The sequence below is a fragment of the Nycticebus coucang genome, chromosome 6 (genome assembly GCF_027406575.1).
Source record: "Nycticebus coucang isolate mNycCou1 chromosome 6, mNycCou1.pri, whole genome shotgun sequence".
Taxonomy (NCBI): domain Eukaryota; kingdom Metazoa; phylum Chordata; class Mammalia; order Primates; family Lorisidae; genus Nycticebus; species Nycticebus coucang.
The window spans coordinates 52,521,353-52,545,968 of record NC_069785.1 but is presented as its reverse complement, the minus strand read 5'-3'; the positions used below and the strand labels follow the sequence as shown (position 1 = coordinate 52,545,968).

Sequence of the window (24,616 nt, the reverse complement as noted above, 5' to 3'; positions counted from 1 at the left end):
ACAGCTCACAGCAACTTCAAACTCTTGGGCTTAAGAGATTCCCTTGCCTCAGCCTCCCAAGTAGCTGGGCTATAGGTGCCCACCAGAACACCTGGCTATTTTTTTGTTATAGTTGTCATTATTGTTTAGCAGTCCCCAGGCCAGGGGATACAACAGCCTTGGTATATGTGGCCAGGCGCCCTAGCCACTGAGCTACAAGCCAAGCCTTTTCTTTCTTTACTGCAGTTTACTTCCCTAACCTACTGTAGCTCAAATCAAGGATGATCAAGGATAGGCTTTGTTCTAGAACTGGTAGGGGCAAGAGAGAGATGAGAGAATGCTTAGCCATAGTTTTTTAAGGAGCAACGAGTGTAGGTTTTTCTCCAAAATGAAATGAATCTTCAGATGTTATTGTGCATAGACTATCTGTTCTAAAACTTTTTTTGTAAAGAATATCAAAGGCAGATTTCTATTACATAGAACAAATTCTCTTCACATACGTTTCCCTTTCTTAGGATTCAACTTTAGTGACTAGGAGCTAGGAAAATACCAGTTGTCTTTCTTAGAAATACTATTTGGCTGGGAGAGGACTGTGGTAAGGAGTATGTGTTCCTTTATGATTATGGTGATGAGTGCCTGCAATTTCATGCATTATGATAACCTAGGTATAATTTGTTGTTGTTATTGCAGTTTGGCTAGGGCCGGGTTTGAACCTACCACCCTCAGTATATGGGGCTCGTGCCCTACCCACTGAGCCACAGGCACCGCCCATAACCTATGCTAAGAACATAAATCTGATTATAAAATTCTATAGGGGGTGACAGTATTGTAATATAACACATTTTTACTCTGGGGAGTACTTATACTTTGTCAAATGTAATACTTGCATCGAAGAAGAGACTTCTGTAACTTCTTTAATGATTGAAGTTGAGGGATAATTCACAAAGGCATGTATCTATTTTGTATGTTTGAAAATATACATAATAAAAAGGTTTTTATGACCAATTTTATTTATATCTTTTCTTTAGTTGGCATATTTAGGATTTCTGATGCTTTATACATTTGTGGTTCTTGTACAAATGGAACGGTTACCTTCAGTTCAAGAGTGGATTGTTATTGCTTATATTTTTACCTATGCCATTGAGAAAGTCCGTGAGGTATGACCTTAAGTTTTCCTACCACTAATTTACTGCATACATGTAAGATTTTTTGTTTTGTTTTGGGTGTATATGTGGTATAGCCTGTGGGGGGTTGGGGTATTTGTAATTTCAATGAGTAATGACATTATAGAATTTTCTAATTCCACATTCTATTTCTAAGTGTTTATTTTTGCTATTCTAAAAATAATGGCACAAAAGTAGAAATCAGTGAGTATGCTGATTACTGTGTGACCATTACAAATGTAATGTTGTTTCAGAAACATAGCTTAGATTTTTAAAATTTCTTCAGTTTGTTTATATTTATGTTCTGGGCTACTCTTCAGAAAGTATTAAATGTACAACTAGCCAATTGGGTAAGTAAATTACAAAAAGATTTTTACTTTGCTCTTCTTATACTGCCCACTGAAACATACCGTATTACCCCCTGATTGCCACTTAGATTTATGTTCATCTCTTAAAAGTTATTGGATTAAGTTATACATTTTCTAACATCTTGATTTTGACGAAATACATTTTTTCCTTAGATAAATTTTTGCTTTGTATTCAAGCTAGTGGCTACATATATTTTGTTTTATAACACGTGCATAAATAATTCTGAATTACTTTATGTCTCTGCCTTACATGTAGAAAATTCATGAAATTGCAAAAATATTTGGAAGGCATTGCATATCTCTCCCACTTAGATATTATAGAAATTTGTCTATTGAATAACTTATTATACATTTTCTTTATTTTTTTGAGACAGTCTCACTTTGTCACCCTCGGTAAAGGGCTGTGGCAGTATAGCTCACAGCAACCTCAAACTCTTGGGCTCAAGTGATTCTCTTGCCTCACCTTCCCAAGTAGCTGGGACTATAGGTGCCCACCACCAACGCCTGGCTATTTTTAGAGACGGGGTCTCACTCTGGCTCAGGCTGGTCTCAAACCTGTGAGCTCAGGCAATCCACCCACCTCGGTCTCCCAGAGTGCTAGGATTACAGGCGTAAGCCACCACACCCAGCCTTATACATTTTAAATCCCTCTGAGTGCTGTGGTCTACATGTTTATGAAATCTGTTGTTTTACCAACATAACCTGAAAAATTAATTTGTGAAATAATAAAAGCAAGTTGCAAAGCACTTTTTAAAATATATATTCATAACAGTTCTGCAAGGACTCATGAGATAGTAATGATAGTGGTTGTCTCCAGTAGGAAGGGTAATTAATTGGCTAAGAGAGAAGAGCAAAAAAGAGGCTTTTCGGGTTTTATGACACACTATAATTTTTGGAGCTGTGGCTATATTACCCTTCCTTCCAAAAGATATATGTGTATATATATATATATATATATTTTTTTTTTTGTAGAGACAGAGTCTCACTGTACTGCCCTCAGGTAGAGTGCCATGACGTCACAGGACTCGCAGCAACCTCTAACTCTTGGGCTTACGCGATTCTTTTGTCTCAGCCTCCCAAGCAGCTGGGACTACAGGCGCCCGCCACAACACCTGGCTATTTTTTTGTTGCAGTTTGGCCGGGGTTGGGTTTGAACCCGCCGCCCTCGGCATATGGGGCCCGTGCCCGCAAAAGATATTTTTAAAAATTGTTATATGCAAGAGAAGTGGAATGAGTATTAAATAAGTTAGGTAAATACAGCTACTTAAACTATTGAGTTACTTACTTTCTGTAAAGAAAGCACCTTTGGAACATACTACCAGAATATCCATGTGTTTCTTTAATTGGAACTATAACTTTCAAAAGTATTTTACTTCCCAGGTCTAGAGAACTGTGTTATAATCTAAGGTTTTCAGCTTTTTAGTTGGTGTTCTTGGTTGGGCAGGCCCCTTATTTATAAGAAGTATCTATCTCAGCTGTCTTACTGTTTTGGTGATCAAACACACCATCAAATGACAAGGTAACAGATAGAAAGCATTTTGAAACATTAAAAGATATATAAATTGCACTGTGACATAATTGAATGCTATATATGTTTTTATAGGAAGAAATTGATTAAACCTTTTTTTGTTCTTCTTAAACCTTTAGATCTTTATGTCTGAAGCTGGGAAGATAAACCAGAAGATTAAAGTATGGTTTAGTGATTACTTCAATATCAGTGATACAATTGCCATAATTTCTTTCTTTATTGGATTTGGACTAAGATTTGGAGCAAAATGGAACTTTGAAAATGCATATGATAATCATGTTTTTGTGGTTGGAAGATTAATTTACTGTCTTAACATAATATTTTGGTATGTGCGTTTGCTGGATTTTCTAGCTGTAAATCAACAGGCAGGACCTTATGTGATGATGATTGGAAAAATGGTAAGTTGAGAGATGTCTGATAGTACTTCTGGGCTTAATGATAATTTTTTCTTAAAAATCACAAAAATGTGTTGTTATTAACACAGTTTTGTTGAACTGGCGTCTTATTATTCCATTTTTATTTTTCTCATAGTCCAAACTACCATTCCTTATCTAGTTTTGGTCACCTTTATACTTGTAGTACTTATCACAGTGCCTGTCACTAGATTCTCCTTAGTAAATATTTGTTGGTTCAAGGAATAAAGCCATTACAAATAGGAGAAAGAAAAACAATAAAATACCAAACATTCCTTCCATCTGGTCGTTTTATTCTTTTTTTTTCTTTCTTTTTGTTTTTGATATAGAGCCTCACTCTTGTCACCCTGGGTAGAGTGTCATGTCATAACAGCTCATAGCAAACTCAAACTCCTGGGCTCAAGCGATTCTCCTGCCTCTGCCTCCCAAGTAACTGGGACAATAGGCACCTGCCACAACGCCCAGCTATTTTTTGGTTACAGCCCTCATTGTTGTTCGGCGGGCCCGGGCTGGATTCGAACCCGCCAGCTCAGGTGTATGTGTCTGGTGCCTTAGCTGCTTGAGCAGCAGGCGCCGAGCCTCTTTTTTGTTTTATTGTTTTTTTTTTGAGACAGAGTCTCACTATGTCCCCTTTGGTAGAGTGCTATGGCATCACAGCTCACAGCAACCTCAAACTCTTGGGCTTAAGCGATTTTCTTGCTTCAGCCTCCCAAGTAGCTGGACTACAGGCTCCTGCCACAGTGTCTGGCTATTTTTTATTGCAGTTGTCGTCGTTTTAACTGGCCTGGGCCAGGTTCGAACCCATCAACCTCAGTGCATGTGGCTGACACCATAACTACTGTGCTGTGTGTGTGCCAAGCCTGGTCTTTTTATTCTTAAGATTTTTTCTCTTATTTTTATATCCTTAGCAACAGGATCCTTTTAAAACTTGGTAATTATTCACCCATTAGTTTTTCTCTCTCTCTGTTTTTTTTTTTTTTTTTTTTGGTCAATGGCCAGGTTTGAACCTGCCACTTCCTGGGGCCGGCTCCTTGAGCCACAGGCGCCGCCCTCACCAAGTAGTTGTCAATGTTTATTATTCACTGTTATGTAAGACAGCACAGTAGCTATTAGTATGTTGCCTCTGAACATTATGAAACTACATTTCTCTTTTTTTACTTTACAAATTTTGCAGTTTTAAAAAATAATTCTATAATCTTTTTTGTTTGTTTGCTTTCTTGAGACAGAGTCTCACTATGTTGCCCTCGGTAGAGTGTCGTGGCATCACAGCTCACAGAAAGCTCAAACTCTTGGACTCAAGTGATTGTCTTGCCTCAGCCTCCCAAATAGCTGGGACTACAGGTGCTTGCCATAACACCCGGTTATTTTTTGTTACAGTAGTCATTGTTGGTTAGCTGGCCCGGGCCGGGTTCAAACCCGCCATCTTCCGTGTATGTGACTGGCGCCATAACCACTGTGCTACGGGTGCCAAGCCAAAATAATCTTATAATCTTAACATGAGCTTGTCCCATATAAAATATTTTGGAAGTAATATGGGACTTTAATATAGCTTATTGATTAAATTAATGAGTAGAGGATATAGAGGTTCATGGAAAAGTGTGGAGGCTTTTTTTTTCTTTAAAGCAATGAAATCTGCGCATGTAGCACAGTGGTTATGGCACCAGCCACATACACTGAGGGTGGCAGGTTCGAACCCGGCCTGGGCTTGCTGAACAACAATGACAACTGCAACCAAAAAATAGCCGGGCATTGTGGTGGGCACCTGTGGTCCCAGCTGCTTGGGAGGCTGAGGCAAGAGAATCTCTTAAGCCCAAGAGTTTAAGGTTACTGTGAGCTGTGACACCATGGCATTCTACTTAGGATGATGTAGTGAGACTCTGTCTCAAAAAGAAAAGAAAAAAAAAAAGCAATGAAATGTGAGCTATTCTTTGAAAGCTTAAGATAGATGTAAATAAACAGGCACAGCCTGACTGGAGTAGAGAATAAAAATTTATGAAAACCATTGAAGAGTTACTCCCCACCTCAGTTGATTTTTCTTTTCCATAGCAGGAATAAGTTGCATTTCTTTTAGTAAGATTGTTCATTAAGATTTTCAACCAGTGGGGCAGTTTGAGAAGGTTGCACAAGAGTTTCTCACATTCAACCCCAACTTTCTACACTCATCTTGTCTCATTATTAATATTATTTGTAAGATACCACTAGCTAAACAAATACTGTCTATAGTTTATGTCTTTCAGTAACTTCACCCTCTATCTTACTGATCCAGACTTTTTAAAAACTTACATCCAGAATCTACTATATGTTCTTCATATAATATGCCCGATATTTTGCTCTTTACCATAGATTTATCCAAGTGGTAGGTTTTATTTTTTTAAATTTGTGTTAAGTTTAATGTGTAATTTTGTTATACACTGAACTGAAAAGTCTAAAATGTATTGGGCTTACACCTGCCATGAATTGCTTTTGGTTTTCAGGGGTATAAAAGGCAAAATTTGTAATAGAGTTACTGCTTTTGTAAAAGTAACTTTTCCTTCCTTATTCTAAAACTTCTATTCATTCTAGAAAATGTTAGCAAATACAAACTGTTATTCAGAGGCATTCACTATTAACAGTTTGATGTATATCCTGTCCTTCAGGACATGAATGTGAATGTATGTGATTATTTATGTCAGACTTCATGTGAGTAAGTCTTTACCAAAAATAGACATAAATATGCTGTCTCAATTATTTTCAAATATCTGTCTCATTTTAATAAATATAAAAATGTATTCCTAGGAATTTCTGAAACTCAGTCTTGAAAAATCTCTTTCTTCAAAGTTAAATCTGTCTTCTGGAGTAACCCCACTAAGCTCACAAGATTATCTTTGTGTCATGAAAATAAGGGGTTTTAAAGTTTTTCAAGTATAAAGTTTTGTTATTGTACTTGCTTTTTCACACTGCACATTTCTCCTCCAAGGGAATGCGGCTTTCTTCTCCCAGTTAGAAATTATTGGTCTACCATTTGTCACATCATTCTTCCATTTTGACTGTCTTATAGTATTTTAAGGAAAAATGGGCAAGTTAAGATTTTGGGGGAAGAAGTGGTTTGTGCCTAACTTTCTAGTATGTAAAAAGGCACACCAGCTCTTACTGCTTACCAGATTTAGTGACATAGTGGTAACAGGTTAACGTAACAGCAGTGTAAATGAGTGGTTCTGGACGTATGGTAGTAAACAGCCATTATAAAGGATGGAGATGAGAAAAGTAGAAGGAACCACAGGAAAGTGATTTCCTTCTCACTCTTCTTTCAGATCCTCTCTTCTCAGTTATAGGGAGTTTGAATATATATTTCATTTTCTTCTTTGTGGTTTTCTTTAGAACCCCTCTACCAGTATGTCTTTGCTAATCAGTCATGTATCCCATCATTGTTGGCTGTCAGTGATCTTTCCTTTACAACTTCTTCAAAACTTCATGAAGGTTAACATTTTAACTTCCTCCCTCCTTCCCTCCTTTCCTCTTCTTTGGTCTCTGTCACCCTGGGTAGAGTAACCTCAAACTCTTGGGCTCAAGCGATCCGCTTGACTCAGCCTCCCGAGTAGCTGGGACCATAGGCACCCACCACTACTTCTGGCTAGTTTTTCTATTTTTAGTAGAGATGGGGGTCCCACTCTTGCTCAGTCTGGTCTCAAACTCCTGAACTCAAACAGCCCACCCACATTGGCCTCCCAGAGTGCTAGGATTACAGGTGTGAATCACTGCACTGGCTACATTCTTTCTTTTATCACTGTGTGTCTTTTATATGCTAAGAGTTACACTAAGCTGGGGCTACAAAGATAAATATGACAGTGTAGTTCCTTGTGGAATTCAACAATTGCATTTATAAGACTTTAATGAACAGATAGATAGCAGTGCCTGTGGCTCAGTGAGTGGGGCGCCGGCCCCATATACCCAGGGTGGCGGGTTCAAACCCAGCCCCGGCCAAACTGCAACAAAAAAATAGCCAGGTGTTGTGGCGGGCGCCTGTAGTCCCAGCTGCTCGGGAGGCTGAGGCAAGAGAATCACATAAGCCCAAGAGTTAGAGGTTGCTGTGAGTCCTGTGACGTCATGGCACTCTACCTGAGGGCGGTACAGTGAGACTCTGTCTCTACAAAAAAAAAAAAATATATGATAAACTTGTGTGAAGACAGAAGAACTAAGAGCTAATTCTGTCACAAAGGTTTTCACAAAGACTATGGAGTTTCAGAAGAGTTTAGAATATAAATAGGATTTTTTTCCTGATCAGGAAATTTCTAAACACAGGAAACAGCTTTGAAAAGCATGAAGATATAAAAGATTACCCAAAAAAATAATCTTCTTCACATTTTATATCTTCATTAAACATCAGACTAATGAGAATTCCATGGTAATTTCTCCCACTCATTCTATACATATTATACATTCAGTCTAAGAATCTTTTTAGATATGAACAAACTGAGTATATGATCTATTTATTTATTTTTATTTTATTTATTTATTTATTTTTTTTTGAGACAGAGTCTCAAGCTGTCACCCTGGGTAGAGTGCTGTAGCATCACAGCTCACAGCAACCTCCAACTCCTGGGCTCATGTGATTCTCCTGCCTCCACCTCCCAAGTAGCTGGGACTACAGGCACCGGCCACAATGCCCAGCTATTTTTTATTGCTGTTGTTTAGCTAGCCTGGGCCAGGCTCAAACCTGCCACCTTCAGTGTATGTGGCTGGCACCATAACCACTGTGCTACAGGTGCCAAGCCAGCTTTTTCTTTAAATACAGATAATTGTTTATATTCCAGAGTATATCAACATAATGTTTTAAAGAGTTTTTTTCTTTTAAAGTCTTTTAACCTATCATTTTGTTTATTGAAAACACACATCCTTTTAGTAATCCTCTCCAATGAAGGCATTATTTTACCATTTTACAAACCATAGAACTTAAATAGAAATGTGGGGAATGTTAGGACTCTGCAAGTCACAAAGCCCCACCTCTAAATTTAAAAAGAGAATTTATTTGCCCATCTAACAAAATTTAAAGAAGGATCAAATCTAAATTCCTTTATTTTTATTATTTTATTTATTTATTTTTTGTTAAATCATAACTGTGTACATTAATGTGATCATGGGGCACCATACACTAGTTTCATAGACTGTTTGACACATTTTCATCACACTGGTTAACATAGCCTTTCCTGGCATTTTCTTAGTTGTCGTGCTAAGACATTTACATTCCACATTTACTAAGTTTCACATGTACCCTTGTAAGATGCACCGCATGTGTAATCCCACCAATCCCCCTCCCTCTGCCCCTCTGCTCCCCTCCCCCCTCCCTTTTCCCCTTCCCCCTATTCTTAGGTTGTAACTGGGTTATAGCTTTCATGTGAAAGCCATAAATTAGTTTCATAGTAGGACTGAGTACATCGGATACTTTTTCTTCCATTCTTGAGATACTTTACTAAGAAGAATATGTTCCAGCTCCATCCACGTAAACATGAAAGAGGTAAAGTCTCCATCTTTCTTTAAGGCTGCATAATATTCCATGGTGTACATATACCACACTTTATTAATCCATTCATGGATCGATGGGCACTGGGGCTTTTTCCATGATTTAGCAATTATGAATAGGGTTGCAATAAACATTCTGGTACAAATATCTTTGTTATGATGTGATTTTTGGTCTTCTGGGTAGATGCCTAGTAGAGGAATTATAGGATTGAATGGCAGATCTATTTTTAGATCTCTAACTCCATGTATTTTTCCAAAAGGAATGTATTAATTTGCATTCCCACCAGCAGTGTAGAAGTGTTCCCTTTTCTTCACATCCATGCCAACATCTCTGGTCTTGGGATTTTGTGATACAGGCTAATCTTACTGGAGTTAGATGATATCTCAAAGTAGTTTTGATTTGCATTTCTCTGATGATTAAAGATGATGAGCATTTTTTCATATGTGTGAGGCCGTGTGCCTGTCTTCTTCAGAGAAGTTTCTCTTCAAGTCCCTTGCCCAGCCTGTGATGGGATCACTTGTTCTTTTCTTGCTTATACATTTGAGTTCTCTGTGGATTCTGGTTATTAAACTTTTGTCAGAGACATAACCTGCAAATATCTTCTCCCATTCTGAGGGCTGTCTGCTTTCTTTACTTAGTGTGTTCTTGGCTGTGCAGAAGCTTTTAGTTTGATCAGGTCCCAGTAGTGTATTTTTGAAGCCGCGTCAATTGCCCAGGGGGTCCTCCTCATAAAATACTTACCCAGACTGATTTCTTCAAGGGTTTTCCCTGCACTCTCTTCTAGTATTTTTATAGTTTCATGTCTTAAGTTTAAATCTTTAATCCCGTGAGAGTCTATCTTAGTTAATGGTGAAAGGTGTGGGTCCAGTTTCAGTCTTCTGCAGGTTGCCAGCCAGTTCACCCAGCACCATTTGTTAAATAGGGAATCTTTTCCCCACTGAATGTTTTTAATTGGCTTGTCAAAGATTAAATAACGGTAAGTAGCTGGATTCATCACTTGGTTCTCTATTCTGTTCCAGACCTCTACTTCTGTTTTTGTGCCAGTGCCATGCTGTTTTTATCACTATTGATTTGTAGTATAGTCTGAGGTCTGGTAGCGTGATTCCTCCTGTTTTGTTTTTATTTCTGAGTAATGTCTTGGCTATTCGAGGTTTTTTCTGATTCCATATAAAATGAAGTATTGTTTTTTCAGGATCTTTAAAGTATGACAGTAGAGCTTTAATAGGGATTGCGTTAAAATTATATATTGCTTTGGGTAGTACGGACATTTTAACAATGTTGATTCTTCCCAGCCATGAGCATGGTATGTTTTTCCATTTGTTAACATTTTCAGCTATTTCTTTTCTTAGAGTTTCATAGTTCTCTTTATAGAGATCTTTCACATCTTTTGTTAGATAAACTCCCAAATAATTCATCTTCTTTGGCACTACTGTGAGTGGAGTAGAGTCCTTAACTGATTTTTCAACTTGACTATTGTTGGTATATATAAAGGCTACCGATTAATGAATGTTGATTTTGTAATCTGAGACGCTGCTGTATTCCTTGATCACTTCTAAGAGTTTTGTAGTAGCATCTCTGGTGTTTTCCAGATACACAATCGTATCATCTGCAAAGAGTGACAGTTTGATCTCTTCTGACCTAAATTCTTCATTTGAACTGATACTTTAAAACTCTGAGCTATTGCCACAACTTCTTTGTCTAAGCCTATGCCCCTATAAAATTACTTCATTCAACCTAAACTACTTATTGTTCCCTTACATTTCACATCTTGCCTTCCATTTCTTGTCACATGTTTATTTAAAATACACATGAAAATTGTCATAATTTTTAAGACTGATTTATCATTACAATTACTTCTTACAGTAGATTAAAGTACATCTTTCTTGTAAATGTAGTCTCTTGATGTGCATAGGGATTTTCCCTTTGTATTATTAATCGTGGATGAATATTACATATTGCTAGAGTGAGAAGCATTCAATTTTTAAATATAAATGTGGAGAACTTGTATACCTAAATAAGATGGGAAATAAGGTTTCATTTTTAGCATTTTACTTAATTCTTTGAATTCCTTCATCATTATGTCAAAATTCACATTGTGATTTAACACTGAAAATTATTTTTCTATGATTTATTAGATTCTAGCTCAATTGGGCTGTTTTTTTATTTTATTGGATTTAACAAATTACAAACTACCTGACTTGCAAAAGTATTTGTTACCCAAACATTGGTATCTTTTGTTTTCCAACACCCATGCTAATTAAGTCTGAAATAATTTAAGTTATGAAAACCAACGTGGCAGGGTTTAAGATAGGTAGGAAGTAGTCCCCTTTTTTGTGAAGTGAGTAAAGGAAAAGTATTGAAGGCAAGATGGCAAAGAAAGCCTGCTCCTCCATTATAAGAACAGAGGAGCTTTCGGAAAAGGCACTAAGTCTGCCCACGTGTCTGTACATTTGAAAATCTTCGTATATCCCAGAGATAGGCAGGCTCCAAGTGAACCAGCAGTAAAGATGCCCATGACTTGCCTAGCTTCATAGAGTTCTTTTTTTAAAAAAACATATTTTTGATGAGGCGGCGCCTGTGGCTCAGTGAGTAGGGCGCCGGCCCCATATACCAAGGGTGGTGGGTTCAAAACCGGGCCTGGTCAAACTGCAACAAAAAAATACCTGGGTGTTGTGGCGGGCGCCTGTAGTCTCAGCTACTCAGGAGGCTAAGACAAGAGAATCACCTAAGCCCAAGAGCTGCAGGTTGCTGTGAGCTGTGACGCCATGGCACTCTACCAAGGGCAACAAAGTGAAACTCTGTCTCTAAAAAAAGAAAACATACTCTTGATTTTAAGGTTTCTGTAGTGATCAGATTTTTTTCCTGGAAGTTATTAGGAAAAAAAAGAATGGCCAGGCACAATGGCAAATGCCTGTAATCTCAGTGCTTTGGGAGGCAGGTGTACTACTTAAAACCAAGAGTTTTGAGACCAGCATGGGCAACACTGTGAGACCCTGTCACCCTGCTTCCCCCAAAAAACTGGCTAGAATGACACATACCTGTAGTCCTAGCTACTTGGAAGGCTGAAGCAGAAAGATCTCTTGAGCCCAGGAAATCAAGGTTACGGTGAGCTAAGATCCTGCTGCCACTACACTCCAGCCTGGGGGACAGAGCAAGATCTATCTCAGAAAAATGGGGGCGGGGGGATGGGTGGAGGTGTGGGTAGGGGAAATAAACATTAACTTTAAAAATTCTATTTATTTATTTAGAACATCAGAAACCTATTTTAAGATGAAATTATAGTGTTTGAATTTTCTTGTTTTTTAACAGGTGGCCAACATGTTCTACATAGTAGTGATTATGGCTCTTGTGTTGCTTAGTTTTGGTGTTCCCAGAAAGGCAATACTTTATCCTCGTGAATCACCTTCTTGGACTCTTGCAAAAGATATAGTTTTTCATCCATACTGGATGATTTTTGGTGAAGTTTATGCGTATGAAATTGATGGTAAGGATTTTATGTTAACAAATTCATCTTTTGGCTATTTTACCTTTTAGAGTCAGTATTGCATTATTGTAATATTGCATATTTTTAGAAGTCAACCTAAGCCCTTTCCCACAAAGGCAATAGTTAACTCCAGAAGAAACATAAGAATTAATTGAAAAATATCTTTTAGAATTTTAGCAGCTACAAGTAATGGAAATCTGGCTTAAATTGGTTACCCAATAAGGACATTCATTGGTTCATAACAAAGTTCAGAGATCAAGTGTTCTTCAGAGTTGGTTAATTCATAGCTAAGGACCCTTGTTCTTTTGTATCCCACTGTTCTGCAGACATGATATCTGATTCATACAGGTTTCTTCTGCAAGATTGTTACTAGCAACAAGAGGACAGGAAACTTTATCCACGTTCTCTTCAGAGGAAAAAAGTTCTTTCAGAAAATTTCCCCTGTTGAACTTGTCCTTTTATCTTAGTAGGCTTCAGCCTGCCCATCTCCAAAATGGTTACCAGCAAGGGGGATAAGATTGCCATGATTACCCTAGACCAATTAGGGTGGATTGGATATTGAGGAGCCAAAATTTTTTTTTTTTTTTGTAGAGACAGTCTCACTTTATGGCCCTCAGTAGAGTGCCGTGGCCTCACACAGCTCACAGCAACCTCCAACTCCTGGGCCTAAGCGATTCTCTTGCCTCAGCCTCCCAAGAGGAGCCAAAATGTTAATGACAAAAATAATGATCCTGTGTGAATCTGGGTTTTTGTGTGTGTGTGTGTGTGTGTGTGTGTTTGTTTGAAACAGTCTTAGTCTGTCACCCTGGGTAGAATGCTGTTGCGTCATAGCTCACAATAAGCTCAAACTCTTGGGCTGAAGTAATCCTCTTGCCTCAGCCTCCTGGAGAGGCTGTAAGTGGGACTACAGATGCCTGTCAAAATGCCCAGCCTGTTTCTCTATTTTTGGTAGAGATGGGAGTCTTACTCTTGCCTCTGGCTAGTCTTGAACTTCTGAGGTCAGGTGATCTACCACCATGGCCCCCAGAGTCCCTGTGTGAATCTTAAAGGGCTTACTGCATATTGAGTTCTCAGGAGATAACAGATTTTCAAGATAGCTGTAGAAATTTGTGAGTATTTTCTTGTGATAAGCCAATCAGTGAGATTGGTCCCACCTACTCAATCCTATTTTTATTATTATTTTTTTATAGAGACATTGTCTCACTTTGTCACCCTCGGTACAGTGCCATGGGGTCACAGCTCACAGCAACCTCCAACTCCTAGGCTTAGGCAATTCTCTTGCCTCAGCCTCCCAAACAGCTGGGACAACAGGTGCCTGCTACATGCCCAGCTATTTTTTTGTTGTTGCAGTTTGGCCAGGGCCAGGTTTGAACCTGCCACCCTTGGTATATGGGGCTGGCGCCTACCCACTGAGCCATTGTGCTGCCCTCAACCCTATTTTTAAATAGACTATTAAAGGCAACAGACTTAGAGAATATTAAGTCTTAAGTCTGTTGCACAATTTGTCAGTGTTCACATTTTGACTCTTACTTGTTTTAATGAAGCTAGATAATTTTTGAGCATAGACCATACTGCCAGCCTTCAGGGATATCTTTTTCTGAACTCAGCATCTAGTTATAGAATATTTTGTTAGCTGTTTCTCTTAGCCTTTCTTCTTTCTTCACTCTTCTTCCTTCTAGTGTCATCTTGTTTCCTCCACACATACTTATGGGTGATAAGGTCAAGGGCCGTCCATATGGTAAGATGATTGTAGTTTGGTTGGTGGCTGGCCACATGGAAGATTGTGGTCATTCATTGTTATCAGCTGGTAGTTAATATAGTGATGTCTTACCAGCCTCATCAGATTCTGTGTATATTGACTTCTTAGCCATTGTCATGTTCAAGTTTTTGTTGTCTATTGTTTTTCTCATGATGTAGCTCTAGTTGTCTATAAAGCACTAGATACAGTTTTTTAGTTTCCTGCATTCTCTTTCTTGACTGTTTGCCTCCACAGAATAAAATGGAAATAAATTCATAACATTAAAGGATGAAAGGAACTTACTAATTTGTCTGTAAACCATTTAAAGCAACAATACAGACAATGTGAAAATTTCATAATGTATATATTTTAAAATAATTACCAAACACCAAATGCTAAGTGTACTACAAATATTCGTATAGAACCTGTCACTAATTGATGAATATTTAATTCTGATCCTACCCAGGTTAGTTTTACTTTATTGCTTATAGCTATGATGAGGATTAAAGCTCTTTCTTCCCCATTTGTATTCTACTATGTTCTGGCTTTAGGAATATTCTGAGTAGGGGTAATGAAAAGCAAGAAATCCAAATCTGATCACTGTACATTTGAGAAGCATTTCGACCTAGATTCTTTGTCACCTTCTTTTGTGACATAAGTTCAGTAATCTTATGTTTGTAAATTTACAAGGTTTGCTATGACTCTTAGGGTTCAGATATTTTTATTATGGAAATGTGTTATGGCTGATCGAGAAATTTTGCCTTCCTTAATGCTCCTCAGGCTAACCCTCTCTTGAATGGTAAATACAATACCTAAATATACTTCCCTTATGGTAGAACTGATAGCACCCATATTCTGCACAAAATCCTTTGTGTTGGGATACTTTTAGCCAGAGTTCCTATCAAAACGTTAAGTGAAATAAGTATAAACACTGATTAATAGCAGTTAAGGTGAATAACTGTAATTTCTTTTTCTTTTTAAAGCATGTGCAAAAGACTCCACTATCCCTCAGATCTGTGGTCCTGGGACCTGGTTGACTCCATTTCTTCAAGCAGTCTACCTCTTTGTACAGTATATCATTATGGTTAATCTTCTTATTGCATTTTTCAAGTAAGAAGTTTATTTGCTTATTATAATGAAATCAAGTAATATATTATTCTATTCATTTTGAAGGAAATCAGTAGAATTTATAATCTAAAAATTTTGTTGAGGCTTCAATTATTTTTTTTTTTTTTTGTAGAGACAGAGTTTCACTTTACGGCCCTCGGTAGAGTGCCATGGCATCGCACAGCTCACAGCAACCTCCAACTCCTGGGCTTAAGCGATTCTCTTGCCTCAGCCTCCCAAGTAGCTGAGACTACAGGCGCCCACCACAACACCCGGCCATTTTTTTGTTGCAGTTCAGCCGAGGCCGGGTTTGAACCCGCCACCCTCGGTATATGGGGCCGGCGCCTTACCGACTGAGCCACAGGTGCCGCCCCGAGGCTTCAATTATTAATATTATATTTGAAAATTACAAATAAGACATGCTTTTTCAAATCAAATGAGTTTCAAATTTTGTCTTTATTATTTTTTCAACATGCAGTTTTTTAACATATTTTATCTTTAGGATTTTTTCTGTTGCCAGGGAATACACATTCAATAGAGAAGACAGGCAAACAGAAAACTCATCAGTAATCCTACTATTACTATTTTGGTATACATCTTTCTATAATTTTTATGAATATAAACCATTTTTTCAAAAATAATATTTTATTATGTACTATTTTTGACTGAGTAAAACATTGTGAACATTATCCAATTAGTAAATACCCCTCTCCACTCTTTTTGTTTGTTTTTTGAGACAGTCTTGCTTTGTTGGAGTGCAATGGTATCATCATAGAGCTTACTAAAACTTCAAACTACTGGGCTCAAGTAATCTTCCTGCCTAAACCTCTAGAAATGGCTACCATAAGACCATAATTTTTCTAGCCAATATGTCTTTTTTTTTTTTTTTTGAAACAGAGTCTCATTATGTTGCCCTAGGTAGAGTGCTGTCACAGCTCACAGCAACCTCAAACTCTTGGGCTTAAGCGATTCTCTTGCCTCAGCCTCCCAAGTAGCTGGGATTACAGGCTCCCGCCACAACGCCCGGCTATTTTATTGTTGTTGCAGTTGTCATTGTTGTTCAGCTGACACAGGCTAGGTTCGAACCCAGTGCCCTACCCACTGAGCTATGGGTGCTGCCAACTTTTAAGGTTTTTACACTTGAGTCAAAATAGGCCTGTCCTCTCAATCCCTTGCCCACACTTAAGTTTTTTTTTTGGTTGGTTCCCAATTTGATAGTATTAAGTATAGTCTAGATAAAAGGATTTTGTTTTTATTTGCACTTAATTCTGCTACTACTAAGATTGTTGTCTTAAATTGACATATTCATATAGCTTTTTAAATCTTAAAATGAAATAATTTTTCTGCTCATTTTGGGGAAGTTGTGATTATAGTCTTCAAAAGTAATAACTTTTTGCCTTATATGCTTCTTGCATATATTTCATCCAGTTCTCATGTGCTCTTTGTCTTATTTATGGAAGGATACTCTTTTGATCCTTATTGAGTACCAAATTCAATAAAGTCTTTAGTATTTAAAACTTTTAAGATACTGGCTCAGCGCCTATAGCTCAGTGGTTAGGGCACCGGCCACATACACCAGGGCTGGCGGGTTCGAACCTGGCCCAGACCTGCTAAACAACAAAGACAACAACAACAACAAAATAGCCAGATGTTGTGGTGGATGCTTGTATTCCCAGCTACCTGAGAGGCTGAGGCAAGAGAATCACTTAAGGCCAAGACTTTGAGGTTGCTGTGAGCTGTGATGCTATAGCACTCTACCAAGGGCATCATACTGAGATTATCTCCAAAAATAAATAAATAAAACTTTTAAGATATGATTAACTAAGTTTTATTATTATTATTATTATTTTAGCAATGTGTATTTGCAAGTGAAGGCAATTTCCAATATTGTATGGAAGTACCAGCGTTACCATTTTATTATGGCTTATCATGAGAAACCAGTTCTGCCTCCTCCACTTATCATTCTTAGCCATATAGTTTCTCTCTTTTGCTGTATTTGTAAAAGAAGAAAGAAAGATAAGACTTCCAATGGACCAAGTAAGTAAAATACATTAAAATGTTATCATTTTGTCACTTCTTAATATTATACTGAAGGCTGTGTATTGATTTTATTCAGAAGATTTAGTTGATTAATGTATTTTAAAGGCTTTTGTTAAATTTGCCTAAACATAAAGAGTTTTTTTTGTTTGTTTTGTTTTTTTGAGACAGCATCTGGCTCTGTCATCTAGGCTACAGTGTAGTGGTGTCATCATAACTCACGGCAACCTCAGACTCCTGAGCTCAAGCAGTCCTCCTACTTTAGCCTCCTAAAGGCTATAGGCACCCGTTATCCTGCTCGGACAAGTGCTAGTGCACCCAGCTAATTTTTCTATTTTTAATGGATACAGTCTCGCTCTTGCTCAGCTGGTCTCAAACTCTAGACCTCAAAACATACTCCCACTTCAGCCTTCCAGAGTGCTAGAATTATAGTTGTGAGCACCTGCACCTGGCCCATAAAGGAATGTTGAAGTGGATTATGCTATCTATGAAAGTGGATTTAGTATTAAAGTCCTTTTTGAGAATGGCATCTCAGTTTGCTTTTGTTAAAATTGTAACTCTTTTTGCCATTGTACAAACCATGTTTGCTGTTCTGTAAACAATCACAATTTTAGTTCATTGTGTGTAGTACATAAGATTAACCACCATGTCAAATTGTACTTAAAATTTATTTAACAGTGGCTTTCTGTTCTATGAAATAAGCTCTTAAATTCCTCTGACTGGATACACATATATGAGGGAGAAGTTAAGGGTTGAGCAGGTGGTTTGTATATGGAAAGGAAATTAGAAAAGGAGAAAGTACCTCAGAGTATTCTGGGGAAAAAAGAAGAAAAATCTTGGCTTGTGTTTTAGAAGCAAAGAAATAAAAAGAAAAAAGTGTAGAAGATAGGTATAGTTTTATAAACCCTGAGTAATTCCCAAGACGTGAGCTAAAGAGCTTAATAGCTCTTCATTGATTATTGTTTTCCTTTCTCTTCCTTAGAACTTTTCCTAACGGAAGAAGATCAAAAGAAACTTCATGATTTTGAAGAGCAGTGTGTTGAGATGTATTTTAATGAAAAAGATGACAAATTTCATTCTGGGACTGAAGAGAGAATTCGTGTCACTTTTGAAAGGTTTGGGAAGCCCTTTATCTTTTAGTTTTATCTCTGATATGTGATCATTTGTTCAGTTTGCTTTGTCAAATGAATAAGTTTAGTAATAGTTTTACATTGTATATTGAGAAGACAGTTCAATTGTAATATTTTGTGTAACTCCTAAGTCAGTGTTGTATTTTTTTGACCCTAGTTACAGAAGATAGAACGGTTAATGTTCTTAATTATTTGGGGAGAGCAAAGTAAAACTACCCTATTTTTAAAGCATTTCTTTCTTTCCATTGGCCCTGCTACATTTTGGAGGCTTGTGGTATTTGTGTAGTTACAGTTAGGGTTAGGATAGTTCTATGTGTATATAGCTCCATACACATTTTTTTGTTACTTTGGTGTGGGTAAATAGGAATAAATAGCCTGTGGAACAAGTGTTTTTTAAAATCTTAGATTTTAGTATGATAGGATTAGCACTGGTTCTTTTTTAAATGTAAGGTATGCTTAGTATAAATAAATAATCATACATTATTTTCTATCTTCCCTTGTTTGAGTACATGTAAAATTTTTCTTTTTTTACCATTATTAGTTGAGACTTTAAATTTTTAGCATTTCTAAAAAGCCTTTTTCTCCCCTACAGAGTGGAGCAGATGTACATTCAGATTAAAGAAGTTGGAGATCGTGTCAACTACATAAAAAGATCATTACAGTCATTAGATTCTCAAATTGGCCACTTGCAAGATCTCTCAGCCCTGACTGTAGATACATTAAAAACACTTACTGCTCAGAAAGCTTCAGAAGCTAGCAAAGTTCACAATGAAATTACACGAGAATTGAGCATTTCCAAACATTTGGCTCAAAACCTTATTGATGATGGTCCTGTAAGACCATCTGTGTGGAAAAAGCATAGTGTTGCAAATATGCCTAGCTCCTCTCTTCCTCAAGGTGAACTTGAAAGTAATAATCCTTTTCTTTGTAATATTTTTATGAAAGATGACAAAGATCCCCAGTGTAACATATTTGGTCAAGATTTACCTGTAATACCCCAGAGAAAAGAATTTAATTTTCCAGAGGCTGGTTCCTCTTCTGGTGCCTTATTCCCAAGTGCTATTTCTCCTCCAGAATTGCGACAGAGACTGCATGGAGTAGAACTCTTAAAAATATTTAATAAAAATAAAAAATTAGGCAGTTCATCTAATAGCATACCACATCTATCATCCCCACCAGCCAAATTTTTTGTAAGTACACCATCCCAGCCAAGTTGCAAAAGCCACTTGGAAACTGTAACCAAAGATCAAGAAACTAAAGCTGCAGAAGGAGATAATATAGAATTTGGTGCATTTGTAGGTAAGTTTGGCAAACTGGTACTGTCTTTATATTAATATTATTTACTTTTCACCTTACAAATAAAAATTATCACCTTCAAAAGAAAAATAATAAAAACGTGCTGTTTGTTACAAATGAACTATCCATAGAATATGATTCTAAATTTTCTTTTATCTTTTTTTTTAGTCCAGGTGTTGGCATGGAGGCTCTAAAATTTTTCAGAGTGATCAAAAGTGGGAGAAATAGATTGAATTGGGCTGGAAGAGTTATGTTGGCACATAAACTTTGGTGCAATTCACTGTAATAACAACTGTATGGAAACTTATTTGGGTTCTGCCTTTTGAAGAAAAGCATCTTAGTTGAATTCAGTCAACTCCTGTTGAACAAACCCTGAGTGATTCATAAGTGTTAGGTAGTTAGAGAACAATAGGAAGGTATGGGGAGGTTAGACACAACTGGAAAAGAGCAGTGCCTTATAAATAGAATGACTATATAATTTTCTTCCAAACCAGGGCTCTTTCAGAGTGAGGGTTCACTGTTAATAATTACATTAAGACAACAAAGAATTCCAGGAATCCTCTTAGAAACTGGCCTACCCACTTACATATCAAAAGAAGCAGAAAGGAACAGTTTATTCTTTTTCTTATTTTCTCTGAGACAGTCTTACTCTTCCCCAGGCTAGAGTGCTGTGGCATCAGCCTAATTCACAGCAGAACTCCTGAGTTCAAGTGATCTTCTTGCCTCAGTAGATCTCCCAAGTAGCTGGGACTGCAGACCCCCCACAATGCCTGCTAGTATTTCTGTTTTTAGTAGAGATGGGTCTTGCTCTTTCTCAGAGTGGTCTTGAGCTCTCTTGAGCTCAAGCAATCTTCCCGCTTTGGCCCCTCAGAGTGCCAGGATTACATGCATGAGCCACTGCACCTGGCTAAAAGTAATTATTCTTATACCTATGATAACTTAAATAGGATAAGAACAGGAAAAAATATTAATTTTAGCAATAACATTGATGACCTTAAGGAAAACTGTTGCAGTCAAAAGAAGTGATGGAGGAAAAGCCAGAATATAGTGGAAAAAAGTACAAGTGGAAGAGAGAATATAATGGGAACGACTGGGGTTGACTCTTTGAATATTCTGGCAGTGAAAGCAAAAAGAAATAACTAATACTGTGATTTTTTTTTTTTTTTTTTTTTTTAGTGGCAATAGAGACTAAAGCATATTTAAATACTTACTATATGCCGCGTGGAAGAAAAGCTTCTATTTGGGAGAATATGGAGTGCTAATAGTCTTCTGATAGATTATTAAAGTACTTAACAAAGATTTCTCAGAAACAACTTGAATTGTTTGTCACCATAATCAGAATGTTCCAAAGTATAAATGAGGTGCCCTGCCTCTTTAGATTTGAATTTTTCTGTCAGGTGGCTTTCCCTAACCTTCTCTTTAATGCACTTGTTCTTGTCTTCCCAGTCTAGAAATTTATCTAGTCATGGTATATGCATAGAGATTATTCAGAGGATATGTTACTAAGCCTATGTAAAATCTCCGCGTTAGGCTGTCCTCACAAGTTATCTAGGCATCTAACATGCTAGTAGTTGCTCCTGTCTACTGCTATGTGGAGTACACTGTGTATTTATAGATATGTAACTTCTACATAAAATTCATCCCAATTTATTTTTATTTGTTTACTTTTTTAGGCATAGACTAGTCTCTGAGGCTAAAGTACATTGGCATGATTACAGCCCATTCTAACCTTGAACTCCTGAGCTCAAGCAATCCTCCCACCCGGCCTCCTGAGTAGCCAGGACTACAGGCACCCACCATCATGCCTAGCTAGTTTTTAAAAAAAAATTTTGTAGAGTTAAGTTCTTATAGTGTTGCCTGGGCTGGTCTTGAAATCCAGGACTAATGGATGGAAAAGTCCCACTTTGTACAGCCTACTTTTACTTTTAAAAATACATTTTAGCTTATTTGTTAATGTATTATTAGTGGGAAATTTTTTATATGCATATATATGTGTGTGTATCTATATCTGTGTATCTCTATCTATATATATGTGTGCGCACGCACACACACACACACACACACAGGACTACAGGTGCCTGCCACAAAATGTGACTGATTTTTCTAGTTTCAGTAGAGTTTGGGTCTCACTCTTGCTCAGGCTGGTCTCCAACTACTGAACTCAAGCCATCCACCTGCCTTTGGCCTTCCAAGGTGTTAGGATTACAGGTGTGAGCCTTCTATTTTGTTATTAATTGTTAAAATGGTTGTTCCCCTTTTTAAATTTTATTTATCAAGCTATGCATTCACATCACATATTAGAATTATCTTGTCAGGCCTTTAGTTTTTGCTGTTACTGTAAATTGAATTACTAATCTTCCCAGCTTGTCAGATATTTTCAGTTTTACTTACCAAAAGAGATAAAGGAGACTCTGCAAAGCCATCAATCCCTCCCCCCCTTGAAAAACAACATAAATCGTGTGCTTTTATGTACTTTAACCACTGCCATTGTTTTAGTAGATAAGGGAAAACAAAAATTTTTCATTAAAATCCTTTTGTTTCTCTCTGTTAAAGGACACAGAGATAGTGTGGATTTACAGAGGTTTAAACAAACTTCAAACAAAATAAAAGAACTACTATCTGTAAGTAAATCATTTTAAAAGCACAATTCAGTTTTATTTCACTGTTTTGGTTAGTTTAATTCAGATCAAATTAAACATTTCTTCAGTAAAAATACAGTTTCAGCAGAGACCATCATCATGAAAATACCAAATATTTGAAGCTGTGGCCTAATTTGGAAAAAAGAAACATTGAGAAACATGAGAAAATATACAACCAGCTTGCATTTTTTTCATTAAGTGAAAAAATACCACTTGTTTAGCATTTCTCTTTAAAAAGGCTTTTTAAAAATTTCTTAAATACTGCTTTCATAAATTAACCTGTGGCTTTGAGCCTTAAGGGTAATAACGTTTAGCAGCTACACCACAATAAGTAAGAGGACCTAGGAAAGTGTTAAGCTTCTCTAGAACTTACATTGTGGAAATGATCAAGTGACAAAGACAATGAAAACAAAAAGGTTTTCTAAAGGTAAAACCAAGGTAGTAGTAATGACTTACTAACAATGAGATTCCACGAATGATTGTTTCTCATATGATCCAAAGGTAATTCTGTAATTACTATAGGCCACATTACTTGTTAGCCTATGTATAAAGGTACACTAAAATATATTTTGATATTTCTACATATACTTCTATTTTTAATAGCATATGGTTTGCTTAAATTGACTTAGTTTCGTGTCTATTATCTGGATGTGGTTAACGTGGAATTTAATTGGTGATTATATGCAAATTAAGAAGTAATGATTACAGGGCGGTTTTTTCTTTCTATATTTGCCTTTAAGTTTGAAAATAGTTTCATGGTTTTCTTATCTCAAATAGGAACAGCAGAATGATGTAAGAAACACTATTATGGAGTACACAGAGATACCGAAATATGAGGTAAAGTCTCTTTAGTATATGCAGGAATCAGAAAGTCAACTTACCATATGCATATACCTTTAGTTGGAGGAAGTAGGTATAGTGGACCTATCATCCCCAGAAGCCCATAATTTGCAGTGTTTTCTAAACATTTTCATTGTGGCTTTCCAGACCTAGAAGGAGAAAGTGAAGTAAATGGATCAGGTGCATTTAGGGCACCTTAGCTGATGCATGATGATGAAAAGAGAAAGGAAGGAATGAGAAAAAGTGATAAGAACAGCAGACTTCTTTCTACCAAAGTTGGTTTTTTAATTATTGTAATGTGAGCCATGGTCTGTCTATATTCCAGATAGGGTTTTTCTTGAACAGGTTTTAACTGAAGTGGATTTTATAAATAAATAGTTTTCTGGACCTGTATAAGTTTTAGTAAACCTGTTTATTTTGCGGGGGTGTAGGGGTGCGGGGGACAGAATCTTACTATGTCACCCATGGTAGAGTGCCGTGGCATCAGTAAGAGAACCTATGAGCTGCTGAGCTCACAGCAACCTCAAACTCTTGGGCTTAAGCAATTCTCTTGCCTCAGCCTCCCAAGTAGCTGGGACTACAGGCACCCACCACAACACCTGGCTATTTTTTTTGGTTGTTGTAATTATCATTGTTTGGCAAGCCTGGGCCAGGTAGGAACCCACCACCCCCTGTGTATGTGGCCAGTGCCCTAGCTGCTGTTTATAATCTAGAATTATGTAAAGTTAGTAGAACTTATTACCACATTTTTCTTTTTCCTATATGCAAATTATTATTGCATTACCACATTCTACTGGGATCATTTTGTTGTCGTGAAACATTTTATACCTGAAAGAAATAAAGTTTAAGTTGGGCACCTGTGGCTCAAGCAGCTAAGGCACCAGCCACATACACCTGAGCTGGCAGGTTCGAATTCAGACCACGCCTGCCAAATAACAATGATGGCTGCAACCAAAAAATAGCTGGGTGTTGTGGCAGGCGCCTGTAATCCCAGCTACTTGGGAGGCGGAGGCAGGAGAATCACTTGAGCCCAGGAGCTAGAGGTTGCTGTGAGCTGTGATGCCACTGCACTCTACCCAGGGTGACAGCTTGAGGATCTGTCTCAAAAAAAAAAAAAAAAGAAAGTTTACAATAAATGAACATTTTTAGTGGTAAATGGTAAAACACCAGGGTTTTCCAACAGATTTAACAAGGGACTTAAAAGAGGAATGTGCTAAAAATTTTTAACTGGGGAATAATTTTCTGTTAAAAGAAGAAATTGCAAGTTTCTGTGATTTAGGAAAGTAATGGCTATGTTTTGAATTAAACAATTTTGAGTATTTTATTTAGAGGAGAATAATTAAAACTGTAATAATAAAATAATGAGTTCTGGCTGATGGTCAGAGACTCTGACGCTT

At 37.2% G+C, this 24,616-nt stretch overlaps 1 protein-coding gene across 2 annotated transcripts in view; it reads left to right on the top strand.

Moving 5' to 3' along the window:
• TRPM7 (transient receptor potential cation channel subfamily M member 7) overlaps positions 1 to 24,616 on the top strand; it is a 122,656-nt gene that overhangs the window by 71,389 nt on the left and 26,651 nt on the right. For both annotated transcript variants that reach the window (XM_053593315.1, XM_053593314.1), the window contains exons 20-28: positions 1,008 to 1,136; positions 3,158 to 3,436; positions 12,258 to 12,432; positions 15,154 to 15,280; positions 17,130 to 17,314; positions 18,297 to 18,429; positions 19,037 to 19,743; positions 22,294 to 22,361; positions 23,157 to 23,216. In XM_053593315.1, coding sequence (XP_053449290.1) covers positions 1,008 to 1,136; positions 3,158 to 3,436; positions 12,258 to 12,432; positions 15,154 to 15,280; positions 17,130 to 17,314; positions 18,297 to 18,429; positions 19,037 to 19,743; positions 22,294 to 22,361; positions 23,157 to 23,216 — 1,863 coding nt within the window. The remainder of the gene's footprint in view (positions 1 to 1,007; positions 1,137 to 3,157; positions 3,437 to 12,257; positions 12,433 to 15,153; positions 15,281 to 17,129; positions 17,315 to 18,296; positions 18,430 to 19,036; positions 19,744 to 22,293; positions 22,362 to 23,156; positions 23,217 to 24,616) is intronic.